The 23,411-nt window shown below is 40.4% G+C and overlaps 1 protein-coding gene across 4 annotated transcripts in view; it reads left to right on the top strand.

The window, feature by feature from the left end:
- LOC147618808 (WD repeat protein) overlaps positions 1 to 12,960 on the top strand; it is a 30,878-nt gene extending 17,918 nt beyond the window's left edge. Inside the window, exons 2-9 of one of the 4 annotated variants that reach the window (XM_086773876.1) lie at positions 10,606 to 10,727; positions 10,806 to 11,086; positions 11,387 to 11,449; positions 11,786 to 11,928; positions 12,034 to 12,062; positions 12,140 to 12,188; positions 12,275 to 12,439; positions 12,530 to 12,960. In XM_086773876.1, coding sequence (XP_086630002.1) covers positions 10,606 to 10,727; positions 10,806 to 11,086; positions 11,387 to 11,449; positions 11,786 to 11,928; positions 12,034 to 12,062; positions 12,140 to 12,188; positions 12,275 to 12,439; positions 12,530 to 12,702 — 1,025 coding nt within the window. In that variant the 3' untranslated portion in view covers positions 12,703 to 12,960. Of the gene's footprint in view, positions 1 to 10,602; positions 10,728 to 10,805; positions 11,087 to 11,386; positions 11,450 to 11,785; positions 11,929 to 12,033; positions 12,063 to 12,125; positions 12,189 to 12,274; positions 12,440 to 12,529 lie in introns of all 4 variants that reach the window. The other 3 variants (XM_086773875.1, XM_086773878.1, XM_086773877.1) reach the window with 3 other exon arrangements.
- The last annotated feature ends 10,451 nt before the right edge of the window (positions 12,961 to 23,411 follow it).

Consider the following 23,411-nt stretch of genomic DNA (forward strand, 5'->3'; position numbering starts at 1 on the left):
TGTTGACCACTATTCTATTTACTCTTTCGGGTATGGATACTTTCGGAACAGTCTGGGGGCGAGCAAAAGCAGCGTACCAAAGAGATAGTGGACACTTGGCTACATAAGTGGCAAGTCCATTTTCAGTTTCATCCATATGACGATGGCAAAAAGATCCAATTAGCAGCAGGCTTCCTCTCAGGCAAAGCTTTGCTTTGGTGGAAAGAACTCAAAACCAACGACCTGGGCACAGTTCGAAGAAGTCTTCAGGAAAGAATTCCTCAAGAAAGAGGATGACTATGATATTGTTGCTCAGTTTGCTAGTTTGACCCATGACCTCACAAAACCTCACTTATGAGGTCTACCTCCAGAAATTTAGGGACTTGCAGATGAAAGCTACGAAGATGGATTCTACCACTCTTTTGGATTTCTTTGTAGCTGGTTTACCTGACTTGTACCATTTGTAGATTAAAAACAACAAATGCAAAACTCTGGACGAGGCCATTCATTCTGCTTGTATCTATGAGATACAATAGTCTCTTCCAAATCTAAACCTGTGACCGAGCAGGGGAACAAGCACAAAAGGAAGTTCTCCGCACCGATGGCTAGCACGACAGAAGGAAAGTCTTCGGACCAACCTTCAAAGAATTCAACTTCGACCCCAGCGAAGAAGAAACGTCTCCTTAAGGCTTTGAAGCTCAAGAAGGAGGGACGCTTCATCTGCGAAGAAAAAGGACATATGCGTAACGAGTGCCGGAAGCAGAAGGGTGCAAAGACCAACGCAGGACCCAAGCCGAAGGTAGCCAACCAGTTGTCTTTGATAGGTACTTCAGTTACTGTACTTTCTCGCCCTAGTTCATGTTCTGATTGTCTGTTTAACTCTAAAGTTTTTTGGCTTGCATGATCTTCTCCGAGTTTATGGAGAAGTGAATGGCCATAGAATCCACATTCTTCTGGACCCTGGCAACTCACACAAGTTTGTTAATTACAAACTTGTGCCGAAATTGGGTCTTGACACAATACCTAGCGATCATACCTATGAGGTACGTCTACCTGCGGGTCGGCAACTGAGAAGCTACCGATCCGGATTCAGGACTACGAAGATCTTTTGGAATGCTATGTTATGCATCTAGAGAATGTAGACTTGTTATTAGGGATTAAGTGGTTTAAGACCCTTCAGGTCTAGAGAGATAGGTCTAGTCATACTTTTTCCTTTGAACATAGAAACACCCAATATTGTATCTTACGTGATTGTATACATCCCTCTCAGGGATCTCTTGTAAATAACGTTGATTTTGGAAATATAATGGATTCTTCTTTGTATAATGCTTTTCATTGTGTCTTGATTCCACTTTCTTCATTTCTCATACCTTCTATGGATGTCAATGAATTAAGTGTGTTTGAAAGCAAAGAATTAAAGAAGATACTTGATTCGTTTCAAGATGTATTTCCTAAGGAACTGCCATCGGGCTTACCACACCTGAAAGGGCAGTAGATCATCGTATTGACTTGGTCCCTGGTGTCCAACCTGTTAGTATTCCACCTTACAGGATGAGCCAAGCCGAGGAAGATGATTTGGCCAAACAACTCATAGATTATTTGAGGATGGGCTTGATCCGTTCAAGTAAATCACCTTGGGGTTCACCTGTGTTGCTCAGGAGAAAGAAGGACAACACCTAGAGAATGTGTGTAGATTACAAAAGATTAAATAAGCTGACAATTAAGAACCGTTATCCTCTCCCTAGATCAGATGACCTGATTGACCGGTTAGCCGGAGCGAAGTATATCACAAAGATAGATTTACGTATTGGCTATCACCAGATACGTATTCATGAAAGGCATATCGAAAGAACGGCCTTTCGGACTAGGTATGGCCATTATGAGTTTCTCGTATTACCTTTTGGGTTAACCAATGATCCAGCCACTTTCCAGCAAATGATGAACGATCTTTTTCGTGAACATTTGGGGAAATTTGTGGTGGTGTTCTTGGATGATATTTTGGTATATAGTCGTACTCTTGAGGATCACGTTAGACACCTCACTAAATGTGAGTTTTTTATGATAGAAATCATTTACTTGGGACACAAGATCACTAGAGATGGGTTGAGCATTGACTATGACCGAGTTCAGAAGGTCCTGACTTGGCCTATACCGCAAACGGTGAGACAACTTCGTTCTTTTCTCGGTTTTGTTGTTTTTCTTCGAAAATCTATGCGGGAGTACTCTCTGTAGGCATATGCTCACTTATGGTAGTGCTATGTGTGAACAGGGCTTAACCAAGGGCACTTTTCCCATGTGGTTTTTTCCCTTGGATATCAAGTGTGAAAGGACACTCTACATATAATATTTTGTACTTCTATATTATATGGATGTGACACACATGCAAGGGTTGACTTGCATTTTGTGGCTACCACTCTTTTGGCTCTCTCTCTCTCTCTCTCTCTCTCTCTCTCTCTCTTATTTTCTGTGTGAGCTTCTCCATCCTGCACCTAACCCTAATGTGCAAGTTTGTGTGTGTGAGTGTGTGAGTCCAACACCAACAATTGGTATCAGAGCTCTGGAGGTTCAGTCCAAGTCCCTTTGGAAGTTCAGTCTTGGCCCTGCAGCTGCCTGTGAAATTCCGTAGGTGCAGTCCGTCCGTTCATCGCTTGCGAATTTCTATCGACGAACCTAGTCCGTCCGTCGCTGCTGCTTCCGTCCTCCAGTTCCGGCCGCCAATAGCCGGCGGCACTACTGGGGAGGGCACTGCCGCCGCTCAGCCCACGGGCGGCACCTCCCAGTTCAGCCACCTCCAGTCCTCCGCCGCCGCCCGTTCCGCCCAGCTTCTTCAGTTCGCCCTGCCTCCTCAGCGACGTCCGTGCAGAGACCTCCGCCGTCGCCGCCTGGTCCCGGTCGATCTGCTGCGCAGACCTCCGCCTCCTCTTAGCCCAGTGGCTACAGCCGATTGTGCTTGCAAAGGCCGTGAGCTGACACACTCGCGCCTGCAGCTCCGTGGTCCCCTGCTGCAAGTACTTTTATTTCAGAAAATAACACAATAACAAAAAAAAAGTTTGCAGACATTCTGGTGCAGGTTCGACAATCTTTTGGGTTCGCCAAGATTCCCCTTTGCCAAAAAAATTGCGCATACATGGCCATAGCCTATAAAGCTCGTGTAAGCAGCAAGTGTCTGCTGAAAAAGGTGCTTGTGGCTTGATGATATAATGCAGCATGAGCAGGATGCAATATAACTGAAGCTCGAACATGTGACCTTAACACAAGTTGATCTCTTCTTCCTCCACTACTCATCATGTCAAACTTTATGCAATACATGCTGGGAGTGTATCTCTGAGTACCTTTCTAGATGATCACATCTACCTGTTTATCTAGGGGTAGGTCGTGGAGGTGCACTTTCTTTCATTGAACCAACACCTTTACTCCCTTTTAACATGTGATGATTTAAGCTTTTTGCGTACCTTTGTTGAAAATATGGCGATTGCCGAGAGCTCCATGCAACTGAGGCACCTCTCCCAAGAAAGCTCGCAGTTATACCAGAATGGGCGGCTCTTTTTTTTTCCACCGTTAGAGTGGCCTTTACACACTAAAAATCTTTTTGTTTTGTTTTATGAACCAGGCTTACATGACACAAAATGTGTCCGTTACCTCGTAGGAGAACGCTTTTGTCACTAGTTTCCTCTCTCTCTACTCACACCAGGAGGGGAGACTAAATATCTCCATCGTCCAAAGAAGGCACCGAAATGTTGAAATCCTGCCAAGCTTGTTTAAGGGTGGATATTCCCTTTTTCTCATAATCATTTTCATATAGAAACTAAGAAGCATGGCACTTACATGCATGTCTCACTCAAATAATTTCTCTCTTTCTTTCTTTGCGTTGGTGAATGCTTGCTCTCAAGTCTACCTATGTTGCTACTCCACTCTCTTGTAACTCGAATACGCATTGTAAGAGAATGATCCCAATCATTACAATATTGTTTCCTAGCTTCATGGTCCTTCGCTAGTACTTGTGTTTTTTAAACTTGACAACAATAAGACTATTACAAGGTAAATAGAAAGAATAGGAATTATAATCTTAAATTACTACAAGCAAAGAAATCAAAGAGGTCTAAACAAACAAGCAACCATGCACGATTAGAGCAAATGATGACAATCATTCTTAAGGTAAAGGGAATATATTTTTGTGTGCATCATCAAGGATGGGCTAGAATTCAAGCAATTTATGTCAATTCCAAGCCCAAAGGCAATGTCTTCAAGGCTGAAAATGCAAGGGTGTTGATGCTCTGTTGCTGGACGGCTGCTGGATATGCTGAAAACGCAAGGCTGAGGGAACTGTGATGCTGGCCGGTTGCTGGATATGCTGCGTTTTGATAATATGCTCCTAGATGCTCAAGCGTTAATGCTCCAAGAGGTGAATGGTTGAATCGCTTGGGAATGGATAATAGATTGGTGCAAATGAATGCTATTTATACTACTCATGGGCTGGTTGGTTGGCTCCCTAGAGCTACACGACTTGTTCATGTTAAATAATGATATTTAAATGCTGTAAAATATGAAAAAATGCCAGATAAATGCTAATAAATATCCTAAAAATACTAGATGATATTTCAAGGATTCTACAATGGTCTATGTGCAATGGATGAATGATATGCAATATGCAGAGTGCTATCTAATGCAAACCCTAAGGTTTCTACTGACTCTACATGCATGAATGATTCTCTCCAAGTGGGTTAAGAGACTTGATGACTGACTGACTTGTTACGGTTGAGGAATGACCTACGTAGCTCGTGCCTGACATATCCTAGACTGAGGATTACAATGGAGTCACGGCGTACGACAAATATCATCCTAAAGGGTACTAATACTGGACAATGTTGCACTGATGATGATGAGCCATCTTGTCACCATGCACTACAGTGCAGAGTGCATGTGACATTCCCTCGTGCTGCTTAGCTTAGTGGTGGGTTCATGGCTTCCAAGTAGCCCGCTAACAACTAGGGGTACTCTTGAAAGAACTCCTCGTCTAGCTAAACAACTTCGTGGGTACCTCGATCTCGGAACTTCGTGTAGAACTGACGAATTCTTCTACTAGAACCATGCTTTCAACGATGAAGAAGGATCTACTCAGGCTCGATGACTTCTGCTTCGTCTACCACGTCTGGCTGTTGTTCATTTGAAACATCAAAAACTTCTGGACCAACATATGGGTTTAGCCAAGAAACATGAAAAACATTATGCATCGTCCAGCTGCTAGGCAACTTTAACTTCATAGAGACATCATTTATCTTTTTAACTTTTGGAAAAGGTCCAAAACTACGGAAAGAAAGCTTGGGACAACGTTTGTCCACTTATTTCAATCTCTGTTTCATGATGCGTAGATAGACCCAATCCCCTTTCTTGAAGTGGACATTTGGTCTAGACTTATTTGCCTGTCTGCTAAGCTTCTTGTGCTTTGGTCAAGCGGTCTTTAACTAACTCAATGATTTGGGAAAATGCTTCCGTCGTTTTGTTAGCCTCAAGAGATGGAGATACCATTCTCGTCAAAAGAGAAGAGAAACGACGACCAAAGGCTGCCTCATACGGAGTCCGTTCGACATTGGATGAATGAGTATCGTTCAAGATGGCTTGGACCAATGGAAGATAATGTTCCCATTTGGAATGCTGGTCATGACAATATGACTTGAGAGCATCAAAGGCCAATTGGTTATAGATTTCTGTCTGACCGTCTGTTTGTGGATGAAATGCGCTAGACAATTGTAACTTGGTTCCAAAGTTCTCGAACAATGTCCTCCAAAAATGCGAGGTGAACGTGGAATCCCTGTCTGATGTAATGGTGCTAGGCAAACCACAAATGGGGTACCAATGCTTGAGAAAAAGGCGGGCTACGTCCTCCGCTGTGGCGGTATGCTTGCATGGGATGAGCATGCAGAACTTACTGAAGCGATTCACAATGGTAAAACACTGAGTGTTATGGGATCTAGTGGATGCTGGTAGAGGCCCAACAAAGTCCATAGAAATGTTGATGAAAGGTTCGTCGGGGATAGGCAAAGGTTGAAGTAACCCAGCCTTCTTTGTATGTGGAAGCTTAACTTTTTGACAAATCGTACAGGCTTAAACATGTAAATATACATCAGGTCTCATTTTTGGCCAATAAAAGGACCGTTCCAAGTTCTCGAGGGTACTGTTGATACCTCTATGTCCTCCAACTAAGGAGTCATGGGTATCATGGAGAAGAGCTGCTCGTTTTTCCAGAATGACACAGAGACGGTTCTTGTAGAACAACCAACCGTTTTGCGCTGAGTAATGGCCAAGCTCAGAAGTGAGGGCCAAATTGTATCGAGTACCAAACTCTGGGGAGTCGATATACTGGTCTTTCATGCTATCTAAGTCTTTCCCTGTGATTTCGAGAATGGTAGACTCTTGCACTGCATGGATGCTGGCTCTTTTGACTAAGAGCATCTGCGACGACTGGGTTATGCTTACCAGGGATGTACTTGATCATTCCTCCAAATTGTTGGAAAAGCTGACACCATCTGGCTTGCCGATCACTCCACTGGGCACTTGGCATGGTTTGAAGCCACTTAAGTGCTTGGTGGTCTGTTTTGACTGTGAAAACCTATCCATAAAGGAAAGGCTTCCAATGTTTGAGCGCTGTGATCACACCCAAAAGCTCTTTGTCATAAACCGAATGATTCGACATCCAACGTTCGACTGTAGTAGGCCACGGGTCTATTGTCCTGCTAGAGAACTGCACCTATGGCTATATTGCTAGCATTGGTAATGACTTCAAAAGGTTCATCCCAAGATGCTAGCTTCAAAACATGCACTTCTGAGGCGGCTTTCTGGAGTGCACAGAATGCATCAAGCGTCTTGCCTATGACTGAGACTTTTTGTCTACAAGTCTTCACCTCCTTAAGCAAGTCGGTGAGAAGTGCTACAAGGTTGGAAAATTGGTGAACATGGGTGTTGTAGACTTGGCAAATACCTACGAAAGAACGGATCTCTTGGGCGGTCTGAGGGATGTCCCAATCCAAGATCTCTTGAACCTTTGAGGGGTCCAATCGAATCCCATTGGAACTGATGATATAGCCCAAGTATTGAACCTCTTTAACGTCGAAGATAGACTTTTTGGTGTTTATGTAGAGTCCATTATCTCACAAAAGTTGCAAGACTTTCTCCACATCTTTCTCATGCTGCTCCGCAGTGGCTGAGAAGACAAGTATGCCATCAAGAAATATGAAAACACACTTATCAATGAGGACTGCGAAAATCCTGGACATCATTTTATTGAAGGTTGCGGGCGCATTGGTAAGCCCAGAAGGCATGACTATAAACTCGTAGTGACCACGGAAAGCTGTTTTTGGAATGTCAGCTTCGAAAATGCGGATCTGATGGTAACCACTCTTTTAGTCGATCTTAGTGAAAAATTTTGCACCGTCTAAACACTCCAAAATGTACTCAATCCTTGGCATAGGAAACTTGGTGAGTTTATTCAATACCTTGTAGTCTACACAAAGACATGCATACTTGTCCTTCTTTTGGACAAATAGGATGGGTGTAACAAATGGTGAGGAAGAAGGCCGAATGAATCTGGCTCGAAGGAGCTCAAATAACTGCTTTTCTAGCTTGCCCTCTAAAGTCTTGGAAAGGTGATAGGGGAACCTGCTAGGAGGTTCGGATCCAAGGACTAAATCGATATGATGGTCCTCAGGACGGGATGGGGAAGACTGTGCGGGAGATTGTCCCTAAGCATAATGTCCTGATGTCTAGACAAGTCTGCTAACTGTGGGACTGAAGATGAGATAGCTGCTACCGATGAGGTAGAGGCTGTCTGAGTACGAACATAAAGTAGTGCCCCTTCTGCTCCCTTGCGGATAGCTCATCGGGCCTGGAGATGAGAAATCAATGGGATGCCAAGAATGCTTCTATCCCCATGAATCATGACAGGCTCAGGAAAACCTTTAGAGATAGTAAAAGTGTCATGTCCCCAACCGGGAATAGGCTCATATTGACGAAACCACTAGATTCCTAAGATCATGTCACACCCCAAAAGAGGCGAGACGATGAAATCTCGTTGGAATGAGGCCTTTTGAACTACAAAGGCTGCTATGCCTTCTAAGATATGTGGGTGCGGAGACCAGGTGTGAACCCGTCCACATCCAAATGATATGGCACTAATGTACAGCTCATTTTGTTAGCTAACTGGGGAGAGATGGTGTCCTCAGAACTGCCCATGTTAAATAGGACTACAAATTGTTGGCCCTTGGGGCAGAGCCATAAGCTTGGATGAAGCTTTTCTGTGCAGTATCGCCCTCACCCTCCTACTTAGTATCAAATACCGCGGATGGCATAGGATGCATAGAAGGTAAAAGTTGAACTGCGTTTGTGGTAGTAGGCGGGACTGGAGGAGCTAGAGATGCTGTGGCAACTGTGGTAGAAGGAGCTGTGGAGGCTTGCTCCACTTGCCATTTCTAGCAATCCTTTTTACCATGCCCGATGGTATGATAGAAAAAACATCTATTTTCTAACTGGTATTTCCTTTGCTTCTTTGGAAGAAGATAGCCTCGAGTGATGCCTGCTTTAGCCTTTTCCTCAGGGGTTTTCTTAGGCTTGGATTCCTTATCCTTCTTATCCCCTGAACTAGAGCTATTACTGTTGTCCTTCTTAGCATCTTTAGAAGATGCATTATCTTTCCCTGGCTGCGCAACAGATTGCTGTTGCTGGGGTTTGGTACTAGACTGCGACAACTGCTTGGGCTTACCTCCGTTCATCTTCATTTCTTCATTTTGAGTCAGAGTCAAAGCCCGGTCATATGTACTTGGTTCAAACTGTGAACTGGATGTTAGGATCTAATCCACGAATGAATTGATCTTGGCCTGCTCAGATAACCCTAACTATTGTGCTAAAGTTATAACCTTTCCGGAAAACTGAAGCACGGGTGACCCATTCTGTCTGAGTCCATAGAACTCATCTACCAGGATGGTCATATACTGGGGAGGGAGAAATATGGTCTTTAGGTCATGGACAAATGTATCCCCGCTAAAAGTTGTGACACACATCTTTCTCAAGAAAGTTTTGCTACTTCATCGGACATCCTTGGAATTGTCCAACACTTGCTCCAAAGCATGGGTCATTGTAGATTCGAGATCCGGAATAGGTGCTCGAGGTGCTGACTCCATCTTGTGGAGATGGGTAGACATGGTCAAGGGTCCTCATGTGGGTAATGATGGCGTGTCGGTGGTGATGTGGAAGTCGGATACAGCTAGCCCGATAGCATTTTATGTATATACATGGGCAGCCAAATCGTCATATTCATCTGCTCTCCTCAATGCTGGACTTCACACAACGTTTCTCTGTAGGAAAGTGCTAGCCAAGAGTGTACAATGGGTCATAAGACTGTGATTTGACGTCTTCATTCTCAGCCACATCTTGTACTTGAATTTCAGTTGTATTACTTCTTTCTTGTACATAATAGGAGCAAAAAGGACTCGTGTGTGTGTTGTATGTGTGATTCCGCTACACTCTTTTTTCTATCTCTAGAAAACCCTAGCACATAGTCCCAAGTGTTCTACAATTGGTATCAGAGCCTAGGGAACCTGCAAATTTCTTTTCTTTTCTTGCACCCATGTGCACTGACTGCTTTGGATAGGGTAGAGCACCTAGATTCCAAGAGTGCATAAGATCGGGTTTGGGAAAAGTGAATATTTGGGTTCTCTTCAGTGCACCTAGGTTAATTGGGGTATATTGTGCTTCCTTGTCCCACCAAACCCTTATCCTCTACCTACCAAATGCTTACCTCATTGTGCAAGGCTGAAATCCCTCACCCGGTCCTTGATCACTAGATATTTGTCATGGATTCACAACTCGCTAATTTTCTTCTCAACATGAAGGTATCCATGGACGTGCAGGCGGCTTTTGTAGTAAGGAGGTATGAGGCCACAACTTGAGGGGTCTATTAAAAAACCCCATGAATCATGTCTGTTCAAAGTGTATTTGTAAAACCTTTTACCTACGAATCTTTGCGTATTAAAATGGCTCCTTTTTTAACTTCTTTTTTTCCAAAAAACATTAAGAATCCTGTTAAAGTAAAAATTTTATTTTAAAAAAATGTTTCTAATAAAGCCCTTGATGTTGAACCCACAAGCTATCTTATATATTTTTAATAGGTCCCCTAAGGGCCAATACTGATGGGTTGATTCCTTCAACAAATTATGGATTTGAAAACACCACCTCATCAGCTCTAGATCTAGGACATGCTCCACCGCCATCGAGCTATCTTTCCACGTGACATAGCTGAGGGAGACCTCTTGGCCATACTCGTCAGCCCCATGCTTGACATTTTGGAGATTGGTATACCATCTACTCGGAGCTAATGTTGCTCCCATGTTTTTATGTTCTTAGTATTCCATGATGAGTTTCCATGGACAGTTTGTATCACCCCAATGAGATAGCTATATTTATGTTTTCTTTCTGTTTTATTTTCCATTCCATGATGAGATATGCCATGGACATTATTGTATCACTTTGGTCTCATAGGCCCATTGGGTTTTTAGTAGATGCTTAATTATATATATATATCCCCCTTCCCCCCAAGCATCTATTGTCCATGAAACTTTTTGGCTCTCTTCTCAGCAGGGGCGATCTCCAAGGCTTTGGCAGAGTGGCATGCTGGCCGAAGTAGGAAGCAGACTAGATTAAGGATGATGTTTAAAGCGACGAGAGCAGTGAATGGCAGGGAAAATCTTCCATTTTTTGAGGTAAATCCCTGTTCAATAAAAGCACAACTCTCTCATGTGCCAATCAATTCTTTATTCTAAAATGGGTTTGAATTGTAGCAAACTCGGATTTCTAGAGATGGGAGTCCTTCCTTGAGCTGGAATAAGCCCGAAGAACCAAAGTTGTCGAGAAGATCGAATGCATCAGATTATAAGCTAGATGATGGAAGAACACAATCTGGTTATAAAAAGCTTGGAAACGAAGGTGAAGATCCTTACAGGATACTTGAATCCGGAAGAAAAGTTTATCTTGATGAGCTTGACGTGCTTACATTGCTGGATCCACCTGCTTTTTTAATACCGACTGATGCCAACACCTACGATCAGGCTGCCTTTCTTTGGTAAGACTCTGAAGTAATCCCCGAGTTAGCAGTTGCAGTATGATGCGTTTGTTGGGGCCTTTAGACACACAGCCCCCATTTTGCAGATGGGCCAGTTGTGGACAGGCTTGATTGCCCATCCATTAGCTGCGGTCCCCTGCCAGCTTTATATTCTCTGATGATGGGTATGAGCAGGTTGTATGTGTCAAGATCCTAATAGAAGGGTCTATTTTGGGAAAAAATAAATTTAGGTAAGGCTTGTTTGTGAGCTGGGTTTGTTTGTGACTTTGTTCTATGACAAAAGACTGTTGGTAAATGCAGGAAGAAGATCGGAGATATTCCGGAGGAGCGCAGACATCGTCTGCTTGATCTGCTTACACCCAAGTATAAATTTCAAAACTAAGCACAACCTACAGCCAACTTTTGTATTGTGTTCTAGTGAGTCACATGCACATGTTTATTTCTTGCCTTGGTGACATGTAACATAATGATTTAGGGAGAAAGATGGGGCTCTCACTATCAGGGTCTTTACACATACACAACCATTCATGCTGTCAGAATTGGATGATGTCGGGTGGCGATTGCAGCTCATGGATGAACAATCAAGCCCGTCCACAGAATGGGGGATGGAATGTGTAAAGACCCTATTAATATTATGTTTATGGATGCCTTTGCTGTTACTGAAACATTGAGAAGTTATTTATGAGTCGAGTCATGTAGGCAAGTTGCGAATATGTGGGATATTGCGGGGCAAACTCATGGAGGCTTGAATCTCTCCCCACCAGAACCTGGAAGTATTTTACTTGGTTCTGAAAGCGAGTCCTATATGAAACCTGTCACGTGGACAGGAAGAGCTGTTAATGGTATTATTATTATCATCATCTCAAATTTATGTTTTTATTTCATGGCCAATAATCACCGCAAGTGTTTATGTTGATTCATTGTGCTGTGTGCTTTGTTTCGGATAGTGCCGTGGCCGTTGGATTGGTTTCAAAAGGTTAGTAGTATCTGTGTCTGGATTTTTGAGCTGGCAGCAGATGAAACCTGTGTTTGGTCATAGCTGTGTTCTTGCAGGTCTTTTTTCTTGCAACGGATGGGAGCGTATATGGGCGAGTGATCACAGGTGTTTTATCCTGTTTCATAATATACTACCAATGGAGCTTAACTTAGTCTCGCAAGTCTGTATTTAACTACCCTCTATAATGCCAGGAAGTTGGCTGCTAAAGAACATGACAAGATGGTTATTGCCTCTATACTTTGAGGTCACAGACACGAGAAAAGTTGTTGCTACTGAAGAGGCCTGCAATATAGCTCTGGAATATGGTGATGGGCAGCTACACCTCCTTGATGTGCCCAAAGATTTTCCAAAGCCAGGTACTTCATTTATGGAAAGACTACCTTGTTGCATATAGACATGTTGATTTACTTGTAACCAAGACACCTCATGCATTCATTGCCCTGCAGCTAAACACCCATGGCCTTTTGATGATGCTTCGTTCGACTATTTACGACCTGCTGGTCCTGGGGTTCTGGTTGGTCAGTGGTGGATTGAGGGCAGGGATCTGGAGCAAATACCGCAAAAGCGTGCAGACTTTGTCTTAATCAAGGATTACGAAAGCAAACTATCTGCTGAGTAATATGAATGGAGCGGCATACCTTGGCTACAATTCTGTAAATGAACATCAGTTATGATGTACTATTGTAACTCTTTAGTTGTGTCGGTGTCTTTGGATTTTGATTTCTGCATGTCCAAGTCTCCAAGTATGAGAACCTTCGCAGATGCATCAATCTTTCCCATGGCCTCGCAAATTTGATCGAACTTGTCAAGGTAGTAAATGGAATGCTCCATCAAATTTGGTTAACATCTTTGAGATGTGGATTGGCATTTTACCTAACTCAGCCTCTCAGTGCTATCCTCAGCATGTCTTCTGTGTTTCACGTAACTGTGTAAGGAGGTGGTTGTGTAAAACAGTTTGTTTCAGAGTATGAGATCTCTTGCCCTATGGGGTCGAGCGGTGTGGTTCCAATGGCACATCTCCTCTAGCTTTGAAGCTCCAGGCTCACCAAGGACACGTTCTGTGAATGTTCTTGTGGATCCCTTTATATTAAGTAGTCCTAGAGACTAGCTCTTTATTCTTCCCCCTATATTCCATGTTCCTTGTCTAAAAAGAGAAGAATTGGAACTTGGTTCGATAGTAAAGGTGCTTCTATAATGAGCTCCTGTGGGGAGCGAGACTCCTACTTGCACTATGTGTGCTTATTATTAGACTCATGCTCCAAGCTTACGTCTCACGTATGTAGGCTCACGTGTCTAGACTCATGGCTCACATGTGAAGACTCATGTATCACGTGTTTAGACTCACGGCTCACATGTGAAGACTCATGTCTCACGTGTCTAGAATTAAGCTCATGTGTCTAGAGTCATGGCTTACATATACATTCACACGTCTTATGTGTCCAAAATCAAGGCTCAAGTGTTCAGGCTCACGTTTGTAGGCTTACGACTTTTTGTATAGGATTGTGGACTCATGTTCCTAAAACCACACCTAAGAGTTAGTTTGGCGTAGTTTTTGGAGTTTTTTTTATATGTTTAGACTTGATGAGGGGTGATTAATGATCTTAATTCTAGTAGATTGAATATCATACATGCAAGCAAGAAGAGGAAATGATTGTGTATTGCTTATTGTTAAAAATGACACATATGCAAGTAACTAGATTTTACAATAGGCTAACCAAACCTAAAAATATTTTGATCTCTATTGCTAGATTTTACGATAGGCTAATCAAACCTAAGAATATTTTGACCTCTATTGCTAGTATTAATAAGCAAGTAGGTCCTTAGAATTTTTCTAATTGACATTAAGCACAAGGTAAAGCCGCCTTATATATGTCAGTGCCGTCTTACAAAAGATAAGTACCTGTTTGAGGGTGAGATGAAAAAGTACCTTAACGATAGGTCAAACGGGCGAAACTATGTTAGCCTACAAAGTGGTTAACATACCCATACCTCATCTCCGTCCGTGTATCTTTAAAAGATAAACTGCCATTTTCAATTTAAAATGCCTTCGATTGTCATAGTTCTTTATATTCAACTTTAGTTGCGATTGCAAAGTCGTGTTCTCTAAAATCTTTCTTGACCACCATCTTGATTCTAATAATACGCCTGTGTAAGATGGCTTCGAGTTTGGCGGTGCAGTGATACAGCTTTTTGTTGGTTGGCGGCTACTTCTTTTGTTGGGGTTAAATTGGCATTTGAGAGGAGATGTCTTTGTTGACGGTGATGACATGGTGATGGTAATCACAATTGTGTTGGGGTAGCTTTATTGAACACCATTGGGGCGATGTTTGGTAGCTGGTAAATTTTCCTAATGACTAAGAATTGACTCCCCTAGGCCTTAGGCTAATACGCTCAAGGGGGAATAGATAGAGGCAAGCAAGATATTGGAACAAAGGCAAGAGAGAAAAACACATTAATTTATTTTTTTGAGAGTGCTTATATTTAATTTATTTTTTTGAGAGTGCTTATATTTAATTTTTGGTATAAAAGCTTAGGCATGCTAAGGTTTGGAAGTTTAGCTATAACCTTAGTACACGATAAAATTAGTCCAGGGTAAAATTTTAAAAACCAAAAATATTAAAAAATATAACATACTTAAAAATTCAACATAATCTTGAAGCAGGTCACGAACTAAATAAATTCAACAAGATATGAAATTACAAATAAGCATGATGAAAATAGTCGTGTGTATTTATAAAGATTAAAAAACAAGAGAAGATGTCATGCAAGCTAGGAATCCAATCCAGCACACACTAGAAACCCAATCAAGTACAAGCCACAAACCCAATCCATTACAAGCCAGAGTCACAATCTAAAGGAAGCAAGCTTCTTCCTCGGTGAGGGCCACAAATTTACTAACTTCTGGTGACGACGTCACAAATTTATCTCCATCGACAAGTGCTTTTTTAAACTTGTTTGCTATTTCCTAAATAGAAAGATATGATGTAGAATAGTTTTCTTATGATTGATTGTCTTGCTCATCGTCAATGACAATGGGATTGCCACGACTCTCCAGCTCTACATTATGGTTGCCATGCACCTCCATTACTTTGTCCTGCGTCAGCATCTTCACCTTCATCTCATCTTCATGATTTTCTCTGTTGTATTGTGCATGTAGAGGATTGAAGTATCTATAACCAGGAGTATCTGCAAAGAAGATCTCGTTAAGGTCCATGCACTAGGTCAAATGAGGGAGCTTCATCACTTTCCAAACAACAGTGGCCTCATTCTGCTCATGCTAGATCAAGTCTTTGGAATTATCCATGAAGCTGATGGATAATATTTCCTCGTGCGAACCATTTTCAGAAGAGTACTTTGTAGTGAAGCACGTAGTTTGTTGGCTATATAATTCTCCCCATGTATACATATGCCCGTTCAAACAAATTTATAGGTGACAAGCATACTTTGTTTTTCAATTTTGCTTGTCTATAAAGAGTGTAGAGTTAACACCCTCTTGTTATCTCCTCATTGGAAATATTATGTGAGAAGAACTTGAAGTGTGGCTTATACAAATTTTTCATACAGTATCCTATCATGCCATCAAATGTGTGCATTTTAATCTATCTTTAACCTCTACACATTACTATACCACCCTTGGGTTTGAACAAATCTTAGCCTAAATATTTTTTGATGGTTTTTCCTACACTTATGAGTGATGGAGCAATAAGACTTGCAACGATTTGAAAATGTAAGTGGTTCAAAGTACCACCTTTTTCTACGGCAAACATTCCTTTTAAACAATCCATCCTTAATAAACTCTTCGAGTGGCTCCCAACATGAGAGATGTATGTCTCTATTTCCTATAGCCATGGTCACAAATACTTCAAAGAGGTTTGTTTTCTTCTCCAGTGGAAATTGAGGAATCTTGTGTACAGAGGGCTTTGAGTCTATATTCTTTTCATTTGTCATGGGTTGTTTGCGTTTCGAGTTGCGATGTATAGATCCTGAGCAATAACGTTTTCATTGTCAAGATTATTTTTAATATTAGCAAACGAAGAGTTTGAACAATAATTTTTAAAAATAAGCAAGCACAACGTCAATAAAATAATCAGCACAACATGCACCCGAAAAAAACTAAATTCATATGCACCCCAAACGTTTTGTGTTAAAATAGTATGTACATAACTTCGACCACTCAAGCATTGATTTGCAATAACTTCGCCCACAAGAAACCGATTCGATATGCAATTAAATGTGTAATTATAATTTACAGCATTAGAAATAATCCCTCACCATGCGCAGGACAAATATAAAACTTGCAAATCGTGAGCGCCCAAGACAAATATAGAATTGCTTTTTATATTTGTATTTAGAGACCAACAAGTAATAAATAGATATCAGAAGCCACAAATAAATTTCCACACATAAAATATTAATTTAATTTTTTGCTGATTAGACAAAAAAGGTAAGAAACAGTATGACCTTAATTAAATGATCCCATTAAAAAATTTATTGCAATAGATAATAAAGATTTTATTTTTTTGCACATTCAGATTTTTGCTGATTACCTTGGGAAAAATAATAATAATGAGCAGTCTCTATGCGTAAATTGAGCACGCCTTGTGCATTTGCAGTACACGCACATGCCACAAAAATCACTGCACGCTTTGTACACGTGTGCACGTGCACAAATTTATGTACTATGCACGCCTTAGTGCTACGAACTATATAGCAAACACTTTTTTCTCTCTCTCTTTTTTCCTTGCTCCCAAAGCTTGGCCTTGGTCGACCCATCCTTGGACATTAAAAAAAAAACTCCATTAAGTCAAGGTTTCATCAATGCACATTTTTGCACCTCTCTTCTTTTTCTTTGCAATTTCATCTTTGTAATAAATGCTCAAGTTGAGCCGTATGAGATGAACCAGTTTTTGATGTGTGTGTATGTGCATGTGTGTTTCGTGTGCTCTCATGATGAGGAGATGTTATGTATGCATTTGATGCGTGTGAATGTGCGTGCGTGTTTGGCAGAGGAGGCTTGTGCTCTCAAACTTGCCAATGCGAATGCAAAGGGCACGGCTCTTACCATCCTTTTCCATTGTGTCTCCCACGTGTGGTGTAAGGATGTCCCATGGTTTATGAAAGTGATCAAGCTGGGGGACTTAAGGCACTAGGGTGGTCTATTTGAGTCATGAGGTGCAATAGTGTCAAGGAATCCATCACCAAATCAAGGGAGTATTAAAAGATGAGGTGATGGCAAAATTTGTGTTTTTTGAGGGTCAACATGGCCCTTTGTTTGGTTGTGTACTAAGTCACATGGGCTAGTGACATGTTTGGTGCTAATCACATATATTGGATGTAGTCACATAATTTGCAATAGTCCCATGCTTCTCATGGGACTATTAGGTAATACATGTGCATCTAGGGGCTATAACTAGTTTTACTTGGTACTCTCATTTTGTGAGAAATTTAATAAAAAGAAAAGACGTGGTGATGGCACACTTTGTGTTTTTCGAGGGGGACAACCTGGTCCTTTGTTTGGTTGTGTAGTACTTGTTGGATGGTCCATCATTGTAATTCTAAAATAGAAAAGGTGATGTAGATACATTTATGAGTCACATGGGATAGTGCCATGTTTGTTTGCTAATCACACATATTATATGAGGTCACACATTTTGCACTAGTCACATGCTTCTTGTGGGTAATTAATGTGGATCTAGAAGATCCTATTGAGGCTATAAAGGTTTTTACTCGGTACTCTCATTGTGTGAGAAATTTTGATATGATTTTGTATCCATCATTTTGTTAATATATCCTTTAAATAAGTTCTCATTATCTTAATCATTCTTTCATGGAATCAATCATTTGATTTGATCCACCATAGCCAAAAAATAATTGCAACAATAATTTTGAACACATTGTATCAATTGAAAATTGATGTAGTATTAAAGCAACGTGTCTCACCTCAAGAACAAAATCCTTCGAGAAGTGGGGCATTGACTTTATAGATCTATTCAAGAAAATGATATGAAGAAGAAACAAGTCATTTAGGGGAATTGGGAAGTCTTTTTTGGCTGTTTCATTCTAGAGAGAGAAGTATCCTAGACCAATAAGAGAGGCATCCGCTTTCTTATTTATCGCTTATTATTTCTTAGTATAAAAGTATAGAAATAGATATCCTAAAATATCTCAATAATACTTTCGAATATGGCATTGATTGTACTTATAATCTTTATTGAAAACTCATTTATTACATATAACATCTCATAAAAGATATACTTTTTATAAAAAACAAGTACATTCAATACCATCTTCTTCTTTGTCTTCTATTACCTTGCTTCCTTATTGTCTATTATATGTGTATCTCTTATCTGTGTTATGTATCATTTTCTACTACATTATTACAAATGATGTTATGTTCTCGTCACCCTTCTTCGTCGATTACTTTTATTTCTATATCAAATATCCTAGATAAAGATAACAATTGGATACCCACAGCGATTGGAAAAGAAAGCCGAGTTCTTCATCGATTACTTCTATTTCTATATCCAATACACTAGATTAAGATAACAACTCGATACCCACAACGATTGGAAAAGAAAGCCGGGTTATTCTACCAAAACATAAGTCTCAACGATCAAGTTTGAATGAGTTTATCTCATCATGGAAGGGAAGGATGACGGTTTTTTGACTTGGACGAAATAAAAAGTCTATCAAAGAAGTTGTTGTACAGCATATGTATATGCATAAAGAACTTCACTTGCTAAAAAGACACAGAGAACTTCCTCTCCGCATTGACCAAATTGTAAGAATATTTCTTTATTTTTTAACATATTTTGCATAGGTATATCTTTTAATACTTAGTTTTTTATTATTTTTACAGATGTGTACCTTTCAGCACTTATGGATTGGGAGCCTGTCGAGTCTATTATAGGAATCTTTAATGTTATTCACACATTTATTGGAGAGCAAAAATATAGAGGAAGAAGTTCAAGATCACTTACACAAAGTAGTATATTCTTCTATGACTCTTTTTATAATGCACCATGTATTTTCTAATGTGCTTTGTACACTTGGGCTTTGCTCTTTTATATTTTTCAAGCAACTTTGTGATGCGTCTATTCATCTTGCTTCTTCAATGTTCCGAAGGAACCAAGTCATTAATGTGGATAAAATTCTTTTTCTCAAAAACCACAAAATCTATGTACATGATTCTTTCATACTCTTCCAGCTTCTTGTTCAAATAATATTTTGAGTCCCTAAGAGTATCAAGCAGCACCCTGTGTACACGCATCCATGTGGGCAATTGTGGATCTAGCTAGCCTTACTCTGCTAATCTACTAGAGTTCAAAGAAATCTTTGATGGAGGTTTGGGATGTGTGATGATGGCTCTAACTCTTAGAGTCTTCCTTAACATGATCTCTCTATAACGGTGAAGCTTTGGTAAATATATGCCTAAACATTTGTGGTCCTCATATTGCATGACCAGTGGGGCCCAAATATGTCATAGAAGAGAGGATGAAATCTTCCTTAGATCTCATAGTATGGTGGGCATTAGTACAAATAGTGCTCCTCCTGACTAGTGGTGCATACTTTACATATATGTGCATCTTATTGGATGCCCTTGGGTCTTCTAGACTCAACCCTAGGACATGTATATCTATAAGTACTCAAGCCCTTAATGAACTCATCCATAAAAAGTCTAAAAATTCCCTTTGTAAAACTGATGCTTTGTGGTGAGAGAGCATTAGTGGGGACATATATGTGCATCTTATTGGATGCCCTTGGGTCTTCTAGACTCAACCCTAGGACATGTATATCTATAAGTACTCAAGCCCTTAATAAACTCATCCATAAAAAGTCTAAAAATTCCCTTTGTAAAACTGATGCTTTGTGGTGAGAGAGCATTAGTGGGGACAGGACTCTCAAAAATAGAGTCATTAGGAACATCTAGTTCAGTGGAAGGACTTGTGAACAAAAGACCCTATATGGGAAGATAAGTCTCAGTTGTATCAAGATTTTCCCTACCGGATTGTCGAGATGAGGACATCTCACCGTTTTGATGAATCCTTGCTTCAACGTTTGTCAGATTTGTTTCTTTAAGTTATATGTACTCAAGAACTGACATTTTATAGTACATTAGCCCCACTGGTTATACTTTTGAAGAATAAGTTCCACCTCATGGTCATTTCCCTATATGTGGATGGCATCTGAGTAAGCTCTTTCCAATTCCAACTCGTGTGGAGCCCTTGCAAAGTGAGTCAGTTGATCTATTGTCTTAAGTGATTCAAAATCATAGAATCCAAGCTATAGTAGAATGTAAGAAGGTGGTGCATCTCGAGATCGTGCACTTTAGAGTACCAAGATCTGTTCTGTCCATCTTTATGTAATTGTATCGATGACTTAAGGGATAATCTCGAGAGGTGCTCATTGTTAAGTGTGTATACATGATGATTATAAATGATGGTTTGAGATGAGGGCATCTATGACCAAAGAAGGGGTGGCTCCAAACTTTGTTTGCACAATCTACGTGACTCATATGGCTTACTTTTGATCATACGTAAGATAATCATCATGTGGAGACGCTCTATACTCTTTGAGGTTTCCTTAATAATTAGGGCCCATACATCATAGTAAGGTATCAAATATCCAACATTTGGTGTGGTGTTATTGGGAATGTGTGTGGAAACCCTGGCTCTCTAGGCTAGCTCGGGATGCGTATCCTCTCATCAAGCGTGCATTAACATCTCCTCTCATGGAGAAGATGTGGCATATAAAAGTAACCTTGAAGTACACATAAGATCCGCCTGGTCTAGTCTCCTCTGTAGTATGAGAAAGATAATTTAACCCAATATGATGTGACAAAGACCTTGGCCTTCGTTTTGTCGAGATTGACTGTGAGGTCTCTCTCATCACAAAACCTTTGTAGTGCATCCAAATTTCTTTGCAATCCATGTGTCATTTTCATATAGTACAATGAGCACCATTGTGTGAGTAAGTACGTAGAGATCATAATAATGTCGTTTGCATATAGTAGAATGTGCATCACTATGTGAATTAGTACTCCCAAATCTATCCACAAAGAGGGACCTCAACAATATACAAACCAAATAATGTGGGAGAGAGTAGGTAGTCTTGTTTAACCCCAATAGTGCTGCAAATATCCCTAGAGAGCCCCCCTGTGCCTATACTATCCTAGTATGCGTAATATATAAAAGACATGACTCCCCATATCATGTGTGGTAGTATTTTGAGCCCCTGTAGTCGTCCCAACAAGTGGAAACGAGGTAGTCAAAGGCTTTGTGAAAATCCACAAAGCAATAATATACATGCTATTTTGTGTCCTCGCATCCTTTATGATGTCTTGTAGAGTAAATATCTATGATAGAGTGTGGAGTATTTTATCCCAAAGCATGCATGCCACGATGCTTCATGTCAAAGCTTCTTTGTTGAAAGCTGATATCAAAATCTAGTAATGTCCCATAAATCTTGGCCATTGTATCAAAATAGTCAATTCATTATTTAGATCCATGAAATGTCCTGCGTTATAGATGGGAACAATGGTGTTTATGGTAGGGGGTGGGGAAGGCATAACCGATCTCTCTATTGCATAGTTTTGCCAAGAATGGGGGCTAGAATGCTCCACACACACACACACACACACACACATAATTATATATATATCTATTACATATTAACCATGGACAACCAAGGCACAAGGAGAGGAGAGAAAAAAGAAATCCTGGATTTCTAAAAAATAAGAGGAAAAAATCCCTTCAATTGACCCTTTGTGTTCCGATTGACCCTTTGTATTCGATTGACCCTTTGTATTATGATTGACCCTTTGTATTCTTGCTTCCATTCCTGCGTTTTGCTTCTTAATGTCTTTTACATACATTAGCAACGCGCGGGTTGAGTACTTATATATATATATATATATATATATATATATATATATATATATATATATATATATATGTATGTATGTATGTATGTATGTATGTATGTATGTATGTATGTATGTATGTATGTATGTATGTATATATATACACTTATATATAGAGAGAGAGAGGGGGGGAGGTAATATACGATGCCCATGTCAGAGAGAGAGAGAGAGAGAGAGAGAGAGAGAGAGAGAGAGAGAGAGAGAGAGTAAAAGTAATTACATCTTGTGTATGAAAACTATGAACTTGTGATGTGAAGAATGGGACCAACTCAATGACGCACAAATGAAGCGATGTTTCCTTGTGGGATTGATGAAAAACACTCTACATAACTTGATTGATCTTTGAAATGTCAATAACATAATTCTACACAACCTTGCTTAAAAACTTTGGAAAGCAATTCTAACAAGGGGATAAACTCAACTGAATACCACCAATAAAACCCCTTTGACTTATGGATGAAATGTGTTTTGTGCATTGCCCTATGTACATTGTCAGCACTATCACTCTTGAACTCTCATTATCCATACCTTGAGCTAGTGTTTCATTCATTGTAAAATTCTAGGTCATGAAACCTCACATTGATTCCAACAACTATTATTTTACGAATTATCCATCCATGTGTTTAATGGGGACATTATATTTTTAGTTCTTGACAATGTAAACTGTGCCAATGGGCATGTATACTAATTTGATACTGGCTAAATGATCAGTGGTAGATAGATTTCCATAGTGGGTAGATTTCCATGTGATTATGTTAACATTTTAGTTATTTGGTATTGTATTTTTATTTTGCCTATTTCTCATGATCTTGTTGGGATTGATTGATGTGACTTCAATTGATTGTTTAAACATATGGATACATTTGTGAGTTTTAGGATTTGAGATGTGCAAGGTTACTGATTGTTGGATGGGGGAGTAGGTGCAGTGCATACGCACATAAACACACATGCACACAGAGTAGTCTCTCGAGCTCACAGAGAGAGAGAGAGAGAGAGAGAGAGAGAGAGAGAGAGAGAGAGAGAGAGAGAGAGAGAGAGAGAGAGAGAGATGGATGCGATGTGATGTGATGAAATGTGATAGCTGGAAGTACTCAACAGAAATTATAAGAAATGAGTGGAGTACAAGATACTTGTAGTCCAAGGGTAGTCCAAGGGGCTAACATGCCCAATACACTAACTAGAGTGTGTTCATACGAGGAAAAACCCCTGCCAGCACAAGGTAAAAAGTGCATGTGTATAAGACTCTTCACACCAGGACTTCTCAGAGGTCAGAGGCTAACAAACCCCATTGAAGTGAATGGCGTGAACATGTACAAGGTGTAGCAGACTATACCCTGGTAGAGGTAATAAGTTTAAAGCTTTGCGGAAAGCTTCAAACTTTTCTCTCTTGAAAGAGACTTGGTAAA

Source organism: Cibotium barometz, chromosome 34 (assembly GCF_041138505.1).
Source record: "Cibotium barometz isolate CiBa-2024 chromosome 34, ASM4113850v1, whole genome shotgun sequence".
Taxonomy (NCBI): Eukaryota; Viridiplantae; Streptophyta; class Polypodiopsida; order Cyatheales; family Cibotiaceae; genus Cibotium; species Cibotium barometz.